At 43.3% G+C, this 14825-nt stretch overlaps 1 protein-coding gene across 2 annotated transcripts in view; it reads right to left on the reverse strand.

The window, feature by feature from the left end:
- The window catches only part of URGCP (upregulator of cell proliferation), a 99138-nt gene that overhangs the window by 12651 nt on the left and 71662 nt on the right, over positions 1-14825 (reverse strand). For both annotated transcript variants that reach the window (XM_059934305.1, XM_059934304.1), the window contains one exon: positions 4456-4526. Coding sequence is in view for 1 of the 2 variants with exons in the window: in XM_059934304.1 (XP_059790287.1) it covers positions 4456-4526 (71 nt within the window). In the remaining variant the exon portion in view is untranslated. The remainder of the gene's footprint in view (positions 1-4455; positions 4527-14825) is intronic.

Consider the following 14825-nt stretch of genomic DNA (forward strand, 5'->3'; position numbering starts at 1 on the left):
TAGCTTTTTGTCCCTCATTCCCTGCATTCCTCTCTTCTTTTGTGTTTAGTTGATTTTTAAGTAGTGAAATGTTTGAATTCCTTCTTGATTCCCTTTTGTGTATATTCTATAACAATTTATTTTGTGGTTGCCATGGGGATTACATTTAATGTCCTAATGTTGTAACATTCTAATTTGAATTTATAGCAGTTTAACCTCAACAACATACAAACACTCTGCTTCTTTACACTCTGTCCCCACTGCTTTTGGTTTTTGATGTCACAAAATTACATCTTTATATAATGCGTGCCCCCAAACATAAACTAATAGCTCTTTAAATGCATTAGTCTCCTAAATTACATACAGAACAGGATTTGGAGTTATAAACCAACAGTAATGCTAGCTATTACATTGATTTTTTAATTTAAATATATTGGTCTCTTAAATCATTTAGAAAACAAAAAATGCAGCTACAAACCATTGTTACAATAATACTAGCTATTATAATTGCCCATGTATTTGCCTTTACTGAGATCTTTATTTCTCTGTACAGCTTAGGGTTACAGTCTAATGTTTGTCTTTGCAGCACACCCTTGAGCACTTCTTCCAGGGCCAGTCTAGTGGTCACAAACTCCCTCAGCTTTTGTTCATCTGGGAATGTCTTGATTTCTCCCTCATTTTTCTTCTTTGATTTATTTATTTATTTTTGGCATTGGTAGGCAGATTCTTAACCACTGCGCTACCAGGGAAGTCCCTCTCCCTCATTTTTGAAGGACAGTTTTGCTGGATACATGAATCTTGGTTGACAGGGTTTTTTTTAAAGCACTTTGAATATATCTGCCTACTATCTTCTGGCCTCCAAAGTTTCTAATGAGAAATCGCAGATAATCTCTTTGAAGATCACTTGTGTGTAATGATTTGCTTCTCACTTGCTGCTTTCAAGATATCTTCTTTTTCTTTTTCTTTTAAAAATTTAATTATAATGTGTCTTGGTGTAGGTCTCTTTGAATTCATCTTACTTGGAGTTCATTGAGCTTCCTGGATGATTACATGTATGTCTTTCTTTAGATTCAGGAAGTTTTCAGCCATTATTTCTTCAAATATTCTCTCTGCCTCTTTCTTTTCTCCTTCTGGGACTCCCACATGAGTATCTTGGTCCTTCTGATGATGTCCAGTAGGCTCTGTGTGCTTTTCTTCAATCTTTTCTCTTTCTGTTCCTCAGCCTTGATCATTTCCATTGTCCTATCTTCAAGTTCACTGATTCATTCTTCTGCCTGCCAAGTCTGCCTTTGAATCCTGCTAGTGAATTTTTCATTTCAGTTATTGTACTCTTCAGCTCCAGAATTTTGTTTTGGTTTATTTTTAGGTTTTCTATCTCTTTATTGATATTCCCATTTTGTTCACTCACCATTCTCTTGACTTTCTCCATATCTTCCTTTAGTTCTTTCAGCATCTTTAGGATTGTTGTTTTAAAGCCTTTGTCTAATATATCTGACACAGTCTTTTCAGGGACAGATTTTGTTGATAGATTTTTTTCCTTTGAATGGGCCATACTTTCCTGTTTGTTTGTATGCTTTATGATGTTTTTGTTGAACACCTCTGAATGTAATAATGTGGTAACTCTGGAAATCAGATTCTTCCACCTTACCCAGGGTTTGCTATTGTTATTTTTTGTTTGTTTTTTGGTTTTGATTGTTGTTGGCTGTCTCTGTGCTGAGGATCAGCCTAAGGTGTAAACTTAAGGTCCTCTCTGGTCTTTTCTGAGCATTTTCCTGGGAATGCACAATCACTTTCTAATTTTCCCCATATATGCAGTTGTTTCTTGGGGGGGGGGGTTTGTTTTTTTTCTTTAGTTATTTATTTTTATTTTTGGCTGTGTTGTGTCTTCATTGCTGTGCGTGGGCTTTCTCTAGTTGTGGCGAGCAGGGGCTACTCTTCATTGTGGTGAGCGGGCTTCTCATTGCAGTGGCTTCTCTTGTTGTGGAGCGTGGGCTCTAGGAGCGTGGGCTTCAGTAGCTGTGGCACGCAGGCTCAGTAGTTGTGGCTCGCGGGCTCTAGAGCGCAGGCTCAGTAGTTGTGGTGCACAGGCTTAGCTGCTCCACGGCATGTGGGATCTTCCCGGACCAGGGATTGAACCTGTGTCCCCTGCATTGGCAGGCAGATTCTTAACCACTGCACCACTAGGGAAGCCCCTATGCAGTTGTTTTTGAATGTTCTAGTCTTTAATGTGTGGCTTACGAAAGAGAAATAAGCAAAAAATGATGCAGAGAAGGTGTTGTCCTTTTAATTCCCCTGTAAATCACTTCAGCTGGAGGGGGAGGGGCTTGCAACAATGTTTGGAGGTGTGACAATTGCTGCCCCCCTCTTTGTCTTCACTTCTGTGATCAGAAGCAGCAATCAGCAATTAGAGCATAGATACTTGATATTTGGAGGGCAGGGGTTTTTTGCCCACCCTTCATTCCCACAAGCTGTGTCAGGTTGCTCTAAGATCATGTGCGCAGCTGCCTGCCACTTGGCTGGGAGTGGGAGATGGGTAGCTGCTACTGTTTTAAGAGCTGAAACTGACCAAAATTAACTGCAATTTACCCTCTAATTCTTCCCCTGGAAGCTGCAAGCCTTCAACAGACTCTAGAGTTCCAGAATAATTACATCAGACAGATTCTGCCAGCACAACTGTTGTCCAGGTGGGGAGAAGGATTCCTGGTGCTTCCTGCTGTGCCATCTTCCAGAATTCTCTTTAATGATTTAAAATAAATTTTTTAAAGAATGAGTTATGAAGTAATTAGAGTCCTCAGACTTGAGATAAGGCAAATACATTCTATAGGATGATCATATAAAGCACAAACTAGGCAAAACTAACCCTACATCTATGCTTTTGGAAGTCTGGAGAGTGGTTACCCCTGGCAGAGGCCAGGTAGGAAGTGATTAGAAGGTGGACTTCTTAGGTGATGTTTTGTTTGGCTTCTTCTCCTGGATGCTGGTTAACACAGGTCAGTTCATGTTTGTGAAACTTTATCAAGCCATGCACTTACAATATGGGCACTTTTCCATAGGTATATTATACTTCAATACAACTTTTTTTTAATCTTATAGGTTGAAGAGCTTACTTTAAGTCTTAAAAATAAAATATGTACTGAAGAGGAATTCACATACCTCAGGGAGAAATTTTTTTAAAATAATTACACAAGGCTTATTCACTGGAGAGACACACAAAGATAGAATTTGGGGGAAGGACCAGAAGGTCTCTGAGCCTCAGTTTCCTCAAATGAAACAAAGGACCAATAATAACTATTTTATGAGGCTGTTGTAATAGGGCAACCTAGCTCACAGTAGGCCAGTAAGGTCGTTTCTTTTCCTCAGCCCACTCTCAAATTTTCTTTCCTGGTTTTCTATACCAATGCCCTCTAATAGAACGTCTTGTGATGGAGCAAATGTTCTATTTCTGCACTGTTAAACATGCAGCCACTCGCTGTATGGCTACAGAGTACTTGAAATATGGCTAGTGTGAATGAGGAAGTGAATTTTTAATTTTGTTTAATTTTAAAGTGTGTGCCTAGTGGCTAGTGTATTGAGTAGCACAACTCAAGATCTTGAGACACTGAAGGGCTTTGGGCAATTACTGCTTGATCCCAGCTTTGCTATGAGCCTTGACCAACTGGCCATGAACTCCCATAGTGCCAACCTTCTAGAATTTAAGTTCCATGAAGACTAGGACTTTTGGCCATTGCATTCACTATTGTTTCCTATATTCACAATCCCTACAACAAGGCCAGCACATGGTAAATAGTCAATAAATATTTGTTTGAATGAATAAAATAAAATTGGATTAACCCAAACGTATTTGAGTATTTTTGTGGGGTTATTTTTGCATAACGCTATTAATATCCAATAGAACACATTCATTTTGAGAAGCACCAAATTAATGAAAGATAGATCCAAAATGAGTTATTAAGAGAAATTAAGATGTCTAGAGTGTGGCCACCACACCTTAAAGCTGAAGTCACGAGGGGCAGCTACAGCCCCACCCCCACAAATCCCCAGAGAAAGAAGAACCAGCTCATAAGGACCATGATTAGGAAGACTCCAAGCCCCAGTCTCCTAGGGACAGTCCCACTTCATACCTCTTGTCCCAACAAAACACACTGTTCACTCTCAGGTGTGCCCAGCTTAGAAACTAGACAGTTGCCCTCAACACAGCTCAGAATGGCAGGAACAGCAACGTGCTGAAATTGGAGTGATGTGTTCCCGGTAAAACTGTGTGGTAAATACCTTTTTCAAAGTGAATCCTATTTTGAATATATGAGGGAAGCTTAACAGACCCTTAAATGGGTCTTCTTGTAAAAGGGAAAATAAAAACCTTATGCTTATTTATTTTTGAGGTCCGTGATCCACAGCCCAGGGTGGTGCTGGAATCCAGAATCCCAATGGGCCAGAAGAAACAGATCTGCTTCCGAGTGGACACAAGCCCAACTTTACCTGCAATGGCCACAGCTGTTCGTCTGTCAGATGCTTTTATTTCTGGGGCCACTTCTCCCAAATCTGAGTGTCTGAAACAATTTCAGAAGAAAATTATAATTAAATTAATGAAACACCACTTTCATCTATTAAATTGGCTGCACATCAAAATCTCCTGAGGAGCCTTTAGAAACTACAAACCCTGGTTACACTCCAGATACTCGAAACTAGCATCTCAAAGCCAGGCCTGGGCATCTCTGCTTTTAAAAGTGCCCACACTGGTCTAGAAAAACCAGCACTCTCAAAAACTGTGAGACAGAGCAAACAGCCATTCAGAAAAACCTAAAACTATACATATCCTTTGACCAGTAATTCCACTTCTACCCTAAGGAAATAATTAAAATTTAGTTACAAATATGTTGATGCCAACTTTATATATAATAGTGAAAAACTGGATGCTTTTTTTTTCTTTTTTTGGCCGTGTTGGGTCTTCATTGCTGTGCACGGGCTTTCTCCAGTTGCAGCGAGCGGGGGCTACTCTTCGTTGCGGTGCGCGGGCTTCTCATTGCGGTGGCTTCTCCTGTTGAGAAGCATGGGCTCTAGGCACGCGGGCTTCAATAATTGTAGCACGTGGGCTCAGTAGTTGTGGCTCGCGGGCTCTAGAGCTCAGGCTCAGGAGTTGTGGCACACGGGCTTAGCTGCTCCGTGGCATGTGAGGTCTTCCCGGACCAGGGCTCGAACCCGTGTCCCCTGCATTGGCAGGCAGGTTCTTAACCACTGCGCCACCAGGGAAGTCCCCTGGATGCCTTTTTTTTTTTTTCCCCCTGGATGCCTTTTAAATCAAAGTACAATAATAGGAATTATGGTACACTCTTATTCTGCAATCATTAAAAAATATTCTATGGATCTCATTTTGTGGACAAAAAGATGTTGTATTATATGTTATGGAATGATGTTAATGATATGTTCATTAGTGGGGGGAAAAGTCAGGTTATAGAAGAGTATGTACAGTGTGATTACTATTAAAACTATGTCTGTTTATCTATAGGTGTATACAGGGAGATCTAGAAGGATGTTCATCAAAAGTTAATAGTGTGGGCAGGGAGGGATGATCCTGAATTAATTTAAGTAGGCTTGATAAGTATAGTCTATTTAAGAATAAACTATTTTGGGTATATCATAGGAATGAGTAAATGTGTTGATTTCATCAGAAGTCAGGGTTCCACTGCTGAAGAAAGGGTGTACAAATAAGGCATGGAGGAAGTTAGAAAAAGAATTCACAGAGGAACACTGGAACTGGAGGTACTGGTGTGTACTCGTGATTTCTATATGCATGCTCGTTGTATACATGTGTACCCATTTGTGTAAACGTGCGTACATTTCCTAGCTCTGTCCACTGAAAGGGCCACGAAGCAAAGACGCTATAGTACCAGTGAGCATACCAAGCACCCTTTAATATCACTCCACACTAACAGATACCAGGTCTCGTTGGAGAAATTACAGATGCCAGGGCTGGAGCAGCAAAAGAACAAGATGAGCCTGAGCATCTTATTTCAGAAAATTAGGAAGTGCTCAAAAAAAGAAAATGCTGGGGCATGTCACAGGACACAGGAGCCAGCTTGAAGGGGCTCCCACTACCAAGTGTGAGTCAATTTGGGCATGAATATAATTAAATACAGTAATTAATTTAACACCATTGAAAAACAGGTATTAATGAGCCCGTATAGAGAACAAATAGATAAACAAACGGGGGGGAATGAGGGCTCTTGTTTATCACAGCATGTGAAGGATGCTGCAGCTAGCACAGCATCACTTTCAGAATCATCCTAATCAAGAATGGTTCAAGCTAGCAACACCAGTGAACGCCAGTTCTTGCAGGAAAATGTTGACAAGGAGCAAGATACCTGCCCAGGCTCAAAATGTTTCCTCACAGGTTGCTTATTAGGTGCTAGGAGAAAAATAAAACCTAGCAATGATAATCAAAGCCAGTGACCATGGGGACAGATGGCTATGTGTGCCCCCAGCTGTGGTACCCTGAGGAAGGACACATCATCACCTATACAGCATTCTGGCTGAGAATGTAGAATCCTGATCTCATCATAAGGACAAGCCCAAAATGAAATGTTATGCTAGAGGGGAAGAACAATATTATCTCAAAGTATGAATGTCACCAACGAAAAAAAAAAGATTGAGGAAATGTTCCAGATTAAGGGTGCTAAAGAGACAAGAAAAAATGCAGTACCTAACCCTAGACTAGATCCTGAACTAGAAGGAGACATTTTGGGGTCTACTGACTAAATTGAAATATAGGTGCTATCAATGTCACGTTTACTGATGTTGATAGCTGTACTGTGGTTATGTGAGAGAATATCTCTATTCTTAGGAAATAAGACAGTGAAGGATTTAGGGATAAAGGGTGGTGATGTATGCAAGTTACTCTCTAATGGTTAAGAAAAAAATTATATACGTGTGTATTTATGTGTGTGTGTGTATACACATGCATACGCATAGAGAGAGACAGCAAGAGAGAAAGAATGGTCAATGAGAATGGTCAATGAGCTAAAATGTTAAGAATAGGAGACTCTGTATAAGGGGTCTTTTTAATTTTGTAATTTATCTCTAACTAGAAATTATTTCCAAATAAAATGTTTTAAAATTAATAGTGGTTAGTTATTTCTGGGTAATATGATATACATTTATTTTGTCTTATTTGAATTTTTTAAATAGAAGAGGCATGTATTGATTTAATAAAACTAAATGAGCTATTAAAGTAATGCTGTTAGTCAGGGTCAGGGCGAGAATCAGATATGTGTGTGCCCCAAGAAAACTTGGTAATCTGGCACCCCTTCAAACCAATATTCTTCCAAGAGTGTACAGGTTTAAACTCTAGTTTGTGGCAGGCCCCCTCAGAGACAAGCAATCCAGTTCCATTTAATTCATCAGCAAAAGAACTGTTTTGTGTTAATCAAATCCACCCTCCTAGAGGAAAGAAGGATTTCAGGACGCTTGGTTGTTATTCCAGCATGTTCCCTGAAGGTCTCATCCTCAGCCCTCTCTGAAGGGAGTTCCAGTAACCTCAGTGGTCACTGTGTTCGTGGCTGTTTTAGCCACTTTATCAGTGCAGAGTACTAGGCAACTCTCTGACTTAATCTGACCCTGATGCTGATAAAAATGGGACTTTTCATTGTCTTCTCTTCACTTTTCTGCAAAGAACATATATTGCTTTAGTAATAAGAAAAAAAGGTAACCTTAAAAAAAGAAAACATGACTGGTTAAAAATAGTTTCCCAGGGGCTTCCCTGGTGGCGCAGTGGTTGAGAATCCGCCTGCCAATGCAGGGGACACGGGTTCGAGCCCTGGTCTGGGAAGATCCCACATGCCGCGGAGGAGCAACTGGGCCCGTGAGCCACAACTACTGAGCCTGTGCGTCTGGAGCCTGTGCTCCGCAACGAGAGAGGCCGCGATAGTGAGAGGCCCGCGCACCGCGATGAAGAGTGGCCCCCGCTTGCCACAACTAGAGAAAGCCCTCGCACAGCAACGAAGACCCAACACAGCCATAAATAAATAAATAAATAATTCCCATTTAAAAAAAAAAAAAAAAAAAGTTTCCCAGAGGGGAAGAAGCAGGCCCGGCCTGGTGGTGGCACGGAGCCCTGTGCTGAGACCCAGGTAGGACAAGGGCAGAGGACAGGTAGTTACACCCAGGGCGTTGCCTGGCCTCTTCCCACTGCACACAGGCTCTCAGGACACACTCGCCAGGATTTCCCAGGAGAGGAGCTTAACTCCAACCCTATATTTTCCATGCAAGAAAGTAGAAAACAAGAGTGAAATTATCACAGGGACAACCCTGACTTTGTGCTATCTTCTGAAAATATACATATAAATCTGTTCTTGATTCTTGCCAACGAAGTTCACACCTAATTGAGTCTCTGTGTTGTAAACTGGAAGCAGAGCCAAGTCTTGCAAGAGAGAACAGCAATAGAATCTCACCTTTGTGCAATGCTTTTTAATTTACAACTCTGCTTCAATACCTGTATGGCCTGAATTGTGTCCCCTCAAATTCCGATGTTGAAACCCTTTTGGATATATGGCCTTTAGGGGAGTAATTAAGGTTGAATGAGGTCACAAAGGTAAGGCCCTGATCTGATGCGATTATTGTCCTATGAGAGGAGGAGACCCCCAAGAGCTTGCTCTCTCTCTGCAGGTGCACAGAAAAAGGCCAGGTGAGGACACAGTGGCCATCTACAAGCCAGGGAGAGACACCTCAGGAGAAACTGAATCTGCCTGCACCGTGACCTGGGACTCCTGACCTCCAGAACTGCAAGAAACAAATGTTAAGTTACCCAGTCTGTGGTCCTTTGTTATGACAGCCTAAGCGGCCCAACATCACCAAGCTAGGAAGCACAGGGCCAGAACCCGAACATGAATCTTCTGGTTCCCTTTTGGCTCGTTATTTGTAAGGCTCAGATAGGTTTTAGGTAACTTATAATTACAGCTGGTAATTACAAAAACCATAAAAAACAGCCCATCTGCCAACTCCAAGTCTTGCCAAGCCTGCTCTTGCCTCCACAGGCAGACAAGACCAAGGGAGTGAAAACAAGCAGTGCTTCCAGTGGCCCCAGACGTGAGCAAAGCGGCCTTCTACAAAGCAGTTTTTGAAAATTGCTAATGTCTTTTTCTGATTCCAAAAATAAGACAAATATACAGAAAAGTACCAAGAAAATGCCTTTGCTCTTTTGAACAATTACTCAATATGTTAACCAATCCTCCCCCACCCCCGCCTCCTACTTCTGACCTATTCATGTTGCTGTAGCTCATTGCATTAATGGATATATAGGACTACATTCTCTGCGTCCCGTGTTACTTCCTCATTAAGGGCTATTTAGATTTTGGTCTTCTCCTGAGGCCCATGTTGGTCCTTTCAAGACCCCGGGGCATAGAGCCAAAAGTGGAACCCAGCTCAGGCCCTGCCTGGGGGCCACCAGCACAGAGGTCCGGCCCGGGCATGGGCTCCTGGTCTCCATGCTGCCCAGGCCTGGAGCCCTGGTGCTGTGGCATCACGGCTCAACTTCCCTTCTGGGGGCACCTCCCCACACAGACTTCTCTCCAGGGCAAGAAGTGATCTGAATGCCACCCTGAGGGCCAAGTGTGTCTAACAGTTCTTTCTCACGAAGTTAGGAAGCAGACATCCTGCTTTGTGCACAGGGCTCCCTTCAAGTCTGGCAGGCAGAGTCAAGACCCTGACAACTCTAGGCCACCCGCCTCACTGGCTGTCAGTCCTAGGAGACAGGGCAAGGCACACTTTCTGTGTCCTTCATTCTCTTTTTCCATTGCACAACAGAATTACCTGAGGAGCTTTTCTATTTATACCTGGACATTCTGATTCAGGAGACCCACCTCTGAAAGGGAGATGCCTGCTACCACCGCAGAGTTGGGCACTCCTTGGACAGTGCCCCTCAAGGCCAAGAATAAACTGTCCAAACCTTGCGAGCAGGGCTAATTCCTAGCAACAAACCTGGCTCCTTCACTGGGTGGTGCCAATAAAACAAGACGGCATAGAAAATCTAACAAAAGGAGACTAAATATGGAGCAGTTGCTTACCATAATGTAGTTGACAGTATATTATTAATAACTTTGGATAATAGTTTGACCCAATTTTTGCTGTTTGATGCTAATAGCTTTCAAGATCTTCCACTTCCTGACCTGCCCCACATCTGGGCCAGCAGACAAGAGAGCCTGAGGGCTCCTTTCTTTGGTACTAGCTAGGGACCCTCACCCCATTACAACCCCCCAAACAAAACAAAAAAACAAAACAAAACCTGAGGCCAGTTGCTCTACCCAGAAAGCCTCACTAAATCAGTAATAAACTTTTTCAAACCCTCTTGGTGGGTTGAACTGTGTTTCCCCATAACATATGTTTAGGTCCTAACTCCCTACTATGAATGTGACCTTATTTGGAAATAAGGTCTTTGCAGATCTAATTAGTTAAATTAAGATCATGTCATACAGGGGTAGGGTGAGCCCCTAATGCAATGAATGGTATCCTTATAAGAGGAAAATTTAGATTCACAGGGAGAAAAACATGTGACGATGGAAGTGGAGATTGGAATGATGCATCTACAATCCAAGGACCACTGAGGATTGCTGGCAGCCACGAAAGGGTAGGAGAGAGGCTTGGGACAGACTCCCTCAGAGCCTCCAAAAGGAACCAACTCTGCTGGCACCTGAGTTTCAGACACCTGGCATCCAGAACTGTGAAAAAAACATTTCTGTTTCCTTCAAGCCTCCCAGTTTGTGGTACTTTGTTACAGCATCCCTACCAAATGAAGACAAAGTATGTGTGGCTCTTGACAGCTGTATTAGTTTCTGCCTCTCTTGACATGGGTTCTCCCCTGTATGTGTCCACATATCACTCTTTTTTTTAGTATTTTTATTTATTTATTTTTTTGGCTGCATTGGGTCTTCGTTGTGGCATGCGGGATCTTCGCTGCAGCATGCGGGATCTTTTTGTTGTGGCGTGCAGGCTCTTTGTTGCGACACGTGAGCTTCTCTCTAGTTATGGCGCACGGGCTTCAGAGCGTGTGGGCTCTGTAGTTTGCGGCACACGGGCTCTCTAGTTGAGGCACATGGGCTCAGTAGTTGTGGCACGTGGGCTTAGTTGCCCCGCGGGATGTGGGATCTTAGTTCCCTGACCAGGGATTGAACCCGCGTCCCCTGCATTGGAAGGCAGATTCTTTACCACTGGACTACCGGGGAAGTCCCATGTCTGTGTCTCTTCTCTGCCTCTGGTAAGGGCACCAGTCACTAGATTCGGGCCCACCCTAACCCAGTGCAACCTCAAATTAAGTAATCACATCTGCAAAGAACCTATTTCCAAAAAAGATCACATTCACAAGTACTAGGGGTAGGACTTCAACATATGTTTCGGAGGGAACACAATTCATCCACAGTATCGAAGCCAAAACTAGGGGCCATCCCACCTCTGCAAGGTGACCACACACTTTGAAAAGTTTAAAACTCGTTGTGCAGCAGTGGGGACTGGCTGAGAAAACATACATGAAAAGGTTCCATCAAACAGCACATGAGGACAAGTAGACGTCAGTTATTATAACGTAGGTAATAGACAAGCACCGTGAAGCCTGGCAGTTTAGTCCCTGAAATGTGCTGGCACGTGCAGGGAGTGTGGCAGAGGGACCCACTGCCGTCCTGCTTTTATGCACCTAGAATTTCCTGAAGGCAGGAGAGGCAGCACACTGGGAAAGGACACCCCCCCCCATATGTCAGTCAAACGTGTCCTGCCTACTGCTGACGCCCCTCCAGCAGGACCCTGGGGCAATAATCGTTGCTACACCCCAACCTAAGAGCGTTGCAAGGAGAGAATCAGTGTAATGAGCAACAGGTCTTGGTCCCAGGTTCGTGCCATGTAGATTCACCATACAAGAGGAAACAGCTCTAAAATGCTGCCCCAATCCTCCAGGAGTTTATACTAGGGTTAGGTTGGAGAGATACTGTGAACACTCATTACATGAACTCTACAAAATACAGGTATGTTAATCTTTAAAACAAAGCTGGCCATCCCTGTCCTGCACACCTAATCAGGTGGCTATAGGGACCCAGAGAGATTTACACGTGTGAAGCAAGTTTATATAAGGCAGTGTTCTCTTGGATTTATCCACACATTTATTTCTTGCTAGGAACTTTTCTAGGAGTTTGGGATATATCGGCGAAGGACATAAATGTCTCTGCTCTTAGCTTACGTTCAGTGAGGTGGGGGAAACTGACAAGAAACAATTTTTGAAAGTTTTAAATAGAAGATACACTGGGAGGTGTTAAGTGCTCTGGAAGAAAGAAAGAAAGTGTAGACTAGGATCAGGGTACCGGGCATGTGGTGAATGGGGGCACAGGCTGCTGTAACTAGGTCAGGGTGGGCCTCCTGGAGAAGGGGACATGCAAGGGCAGGCTTGGTAGGAGATGAGGGCATAAGCCACGCGGCTCCCTGGGGAGCGTGTTCCAGGCGCCACGCAGGCCCGAAGGGGCTCAGGGATCGGTGGGAGGCCGGTGCAGCTGGTATGGAGTGAGCAGGGGGAAGGCAGTAGAAGAGGCCAGGTAAGACCGAACTTTCTGGGCCATAGCAAAGACTCTGGCTTTTATTCCGGAGGATGGGCTGAGTGCAAGTCGACATGCCTGTTTGATGGTGAGAACAGATTAGAGATGACAAAGATCAGACCTGGGTGGCAGCACCAGAGGCGACAACACAGGGCTGGGCTCTGAAAGTCTCTGCGAAGGACTGGACAGAGTGTGTGAGAAAGACAGAGTCCAGGAAACCTCCAAATGTTCAGGTTCAGTACAGCTGCTACTGTCTCGAGTGGGAAGGCTGTGGATGAGCGTGACGGGACCATGAGCAAGCTAGCGCTCATGTTCTGGCCCAAGACGCGTGCAGGACCTCCGTGGAGATGCTGAGCAACACGGGGGCCGCAGAGGGCTGCGACCGCTTAGGGAAGGCAGCACTCCACAATGTATCCACAAGACCACTGCTGGCTCCCTTCCTACAGACACACAGCCTGCCCACGACAAAGGCAGAAGCACCTTGCTATTTATCCATGATAACAGAAAGAAACGATGATGCGGAAAAACTAAGAGATCAACTGGAAAACTGCTGTGAGCAATGAGAGAATTCAGTAAGCTGGGGACATACAAAACATTTTTTTAAAAAACCCAATTGCCTTCTTATATACAAACAAGTTTAGCGATGTGAAAGGAAGACTCCCATTTAGAGTAACGACAAGAAAAAATTTAAGAATACACATATAAATGTGCAACATCTGTATGAAAAGAATTTCTAAATACTAAAGAATGTAAAAGACTTGGACAAATGAAAAGCCATATCCTTTGGGGAAAGAAAGGCTCACTATCATTTTAAAGTCAATTCTCCCTAAATTAACCAATAAGTGAATTTAGGTTTGAAAACAGAGGAGCTGATTCTATTCAGAAATATTTGTGCAATAATAATCAGGAAAATTCTGAAAAAGAACAGTAATGAAGGCGGACAAAACCTGCGAGACAGTAAAACATAGTACAAGCCACAGTAAGTTAAGGCTGTAGCACTGGTTCATGAATAGACAGAGTTCAGTAAAAGAAGAGCCCAGAAACAGGCCCAAATACAGGTGGGAATTTTGTCCCTGATCCAGGCAGCTCTAAGTATCTGGTGATTATTGAATTACAACAACATGGAAAAAATAAAGGTAAATCCCTACTACTCCTTTCACCAAAATGAAAACTACCTGGATCTAAGAGTTAAATTAGAAAATGAAACCAAAAATGCACTGAAAGAAATATGAAAGACTTAAAAAAAAATCTCAGAGCAGGGAAGGCTTCCTACAGTCAAAAGGTAAATAACAAAGGAAAAGCATTTGTAACACAAACAATGAAAGTTAGTTTTCTCAATGTACAAAGATCTGCAAATCCATGAGAAGGAGCCAAGAATCTAAACAGAAACAAAGTAACAAAAGACATCTCCCGGCTTCCCTGGTGGCGCAGTGGTTGAGAATTGCCTGCCAATGCAGGGGACACGGGTTCAAGCCCTGGTCTGGGAAGATCCCACATGCCGCGGAGCAACTGGGCCCGTGAGCCACAACTACTGACCCTGCGCGTCTGGAGCCTGTGCTCCGCAACAAGAGAGGCCGCGACAGTGAGAGGCCCGTGCACCGCGATTAAGAGTGGCCCCCGCTCGCCCCAACTAGAGAAAGTCCTCGCACAGAAACGAAGACCCAACACAGCCAAAAATAAATAAAAATAAATAAATAAATAAATAATTAAAAAAAAAAAAAAGACATCTCCAAAAGGCATTCTGGGTTTAAAACAGAACAAGGAGGAGGACACGAATCCACACTGTGCCCTACCTCCCGGGGGCATGCTTCTCTAAGGAGGATGCCAGCTTCTCAGACAGGAACAGGGGGCAAGGTGCCTGAGATTACATTTATGTTCCTTTTATACCTTTTGAAATTTTTACCATATGCATATATTACTTGTTTTTAAAAGTAAGGCAACTTACAATTTTATAAAAAGTTACAACGCGGAGAATCTAGGACAGAACCACCACGTCTGAACTACGTGCAGGTGGTCTCGCTCAGAACGTACAGCCTCCCGGAGGGAATTCTTCTTTAAAAGAAAGAGCCGCGTCCAAGTTATTCCACATTCAGCCGTATTTCATAAAAGCATAATTGAAAGTACAACCACTCTGCTAATACAGACAAACGAAGTGAATACAACAAACCAAGTGAATACATCCTTACTTCAGTTTCATCCCGAGCGTGCCGCAGAGACACTGCATGTGCTTTGTGATCAGAACAAAGTACTGTGTCCAACATTTTTGTCCTGCCTCAGTAACCAAAT

Source organism: Balaenoptera ricei, chromosome 9, assembly GCF_028023285.1.
Source record: "Balaenoptera ricei isolate mBalRic1 chromosome 9, mBalRic1.hap2, whole genome shotgun sequence".
NCBI lineage: Eukaryota > Metazoa > Chordata > Mammalia > Artiodactyla > Balaenopteridae > Balaenoptera > Balaenoptera ricei.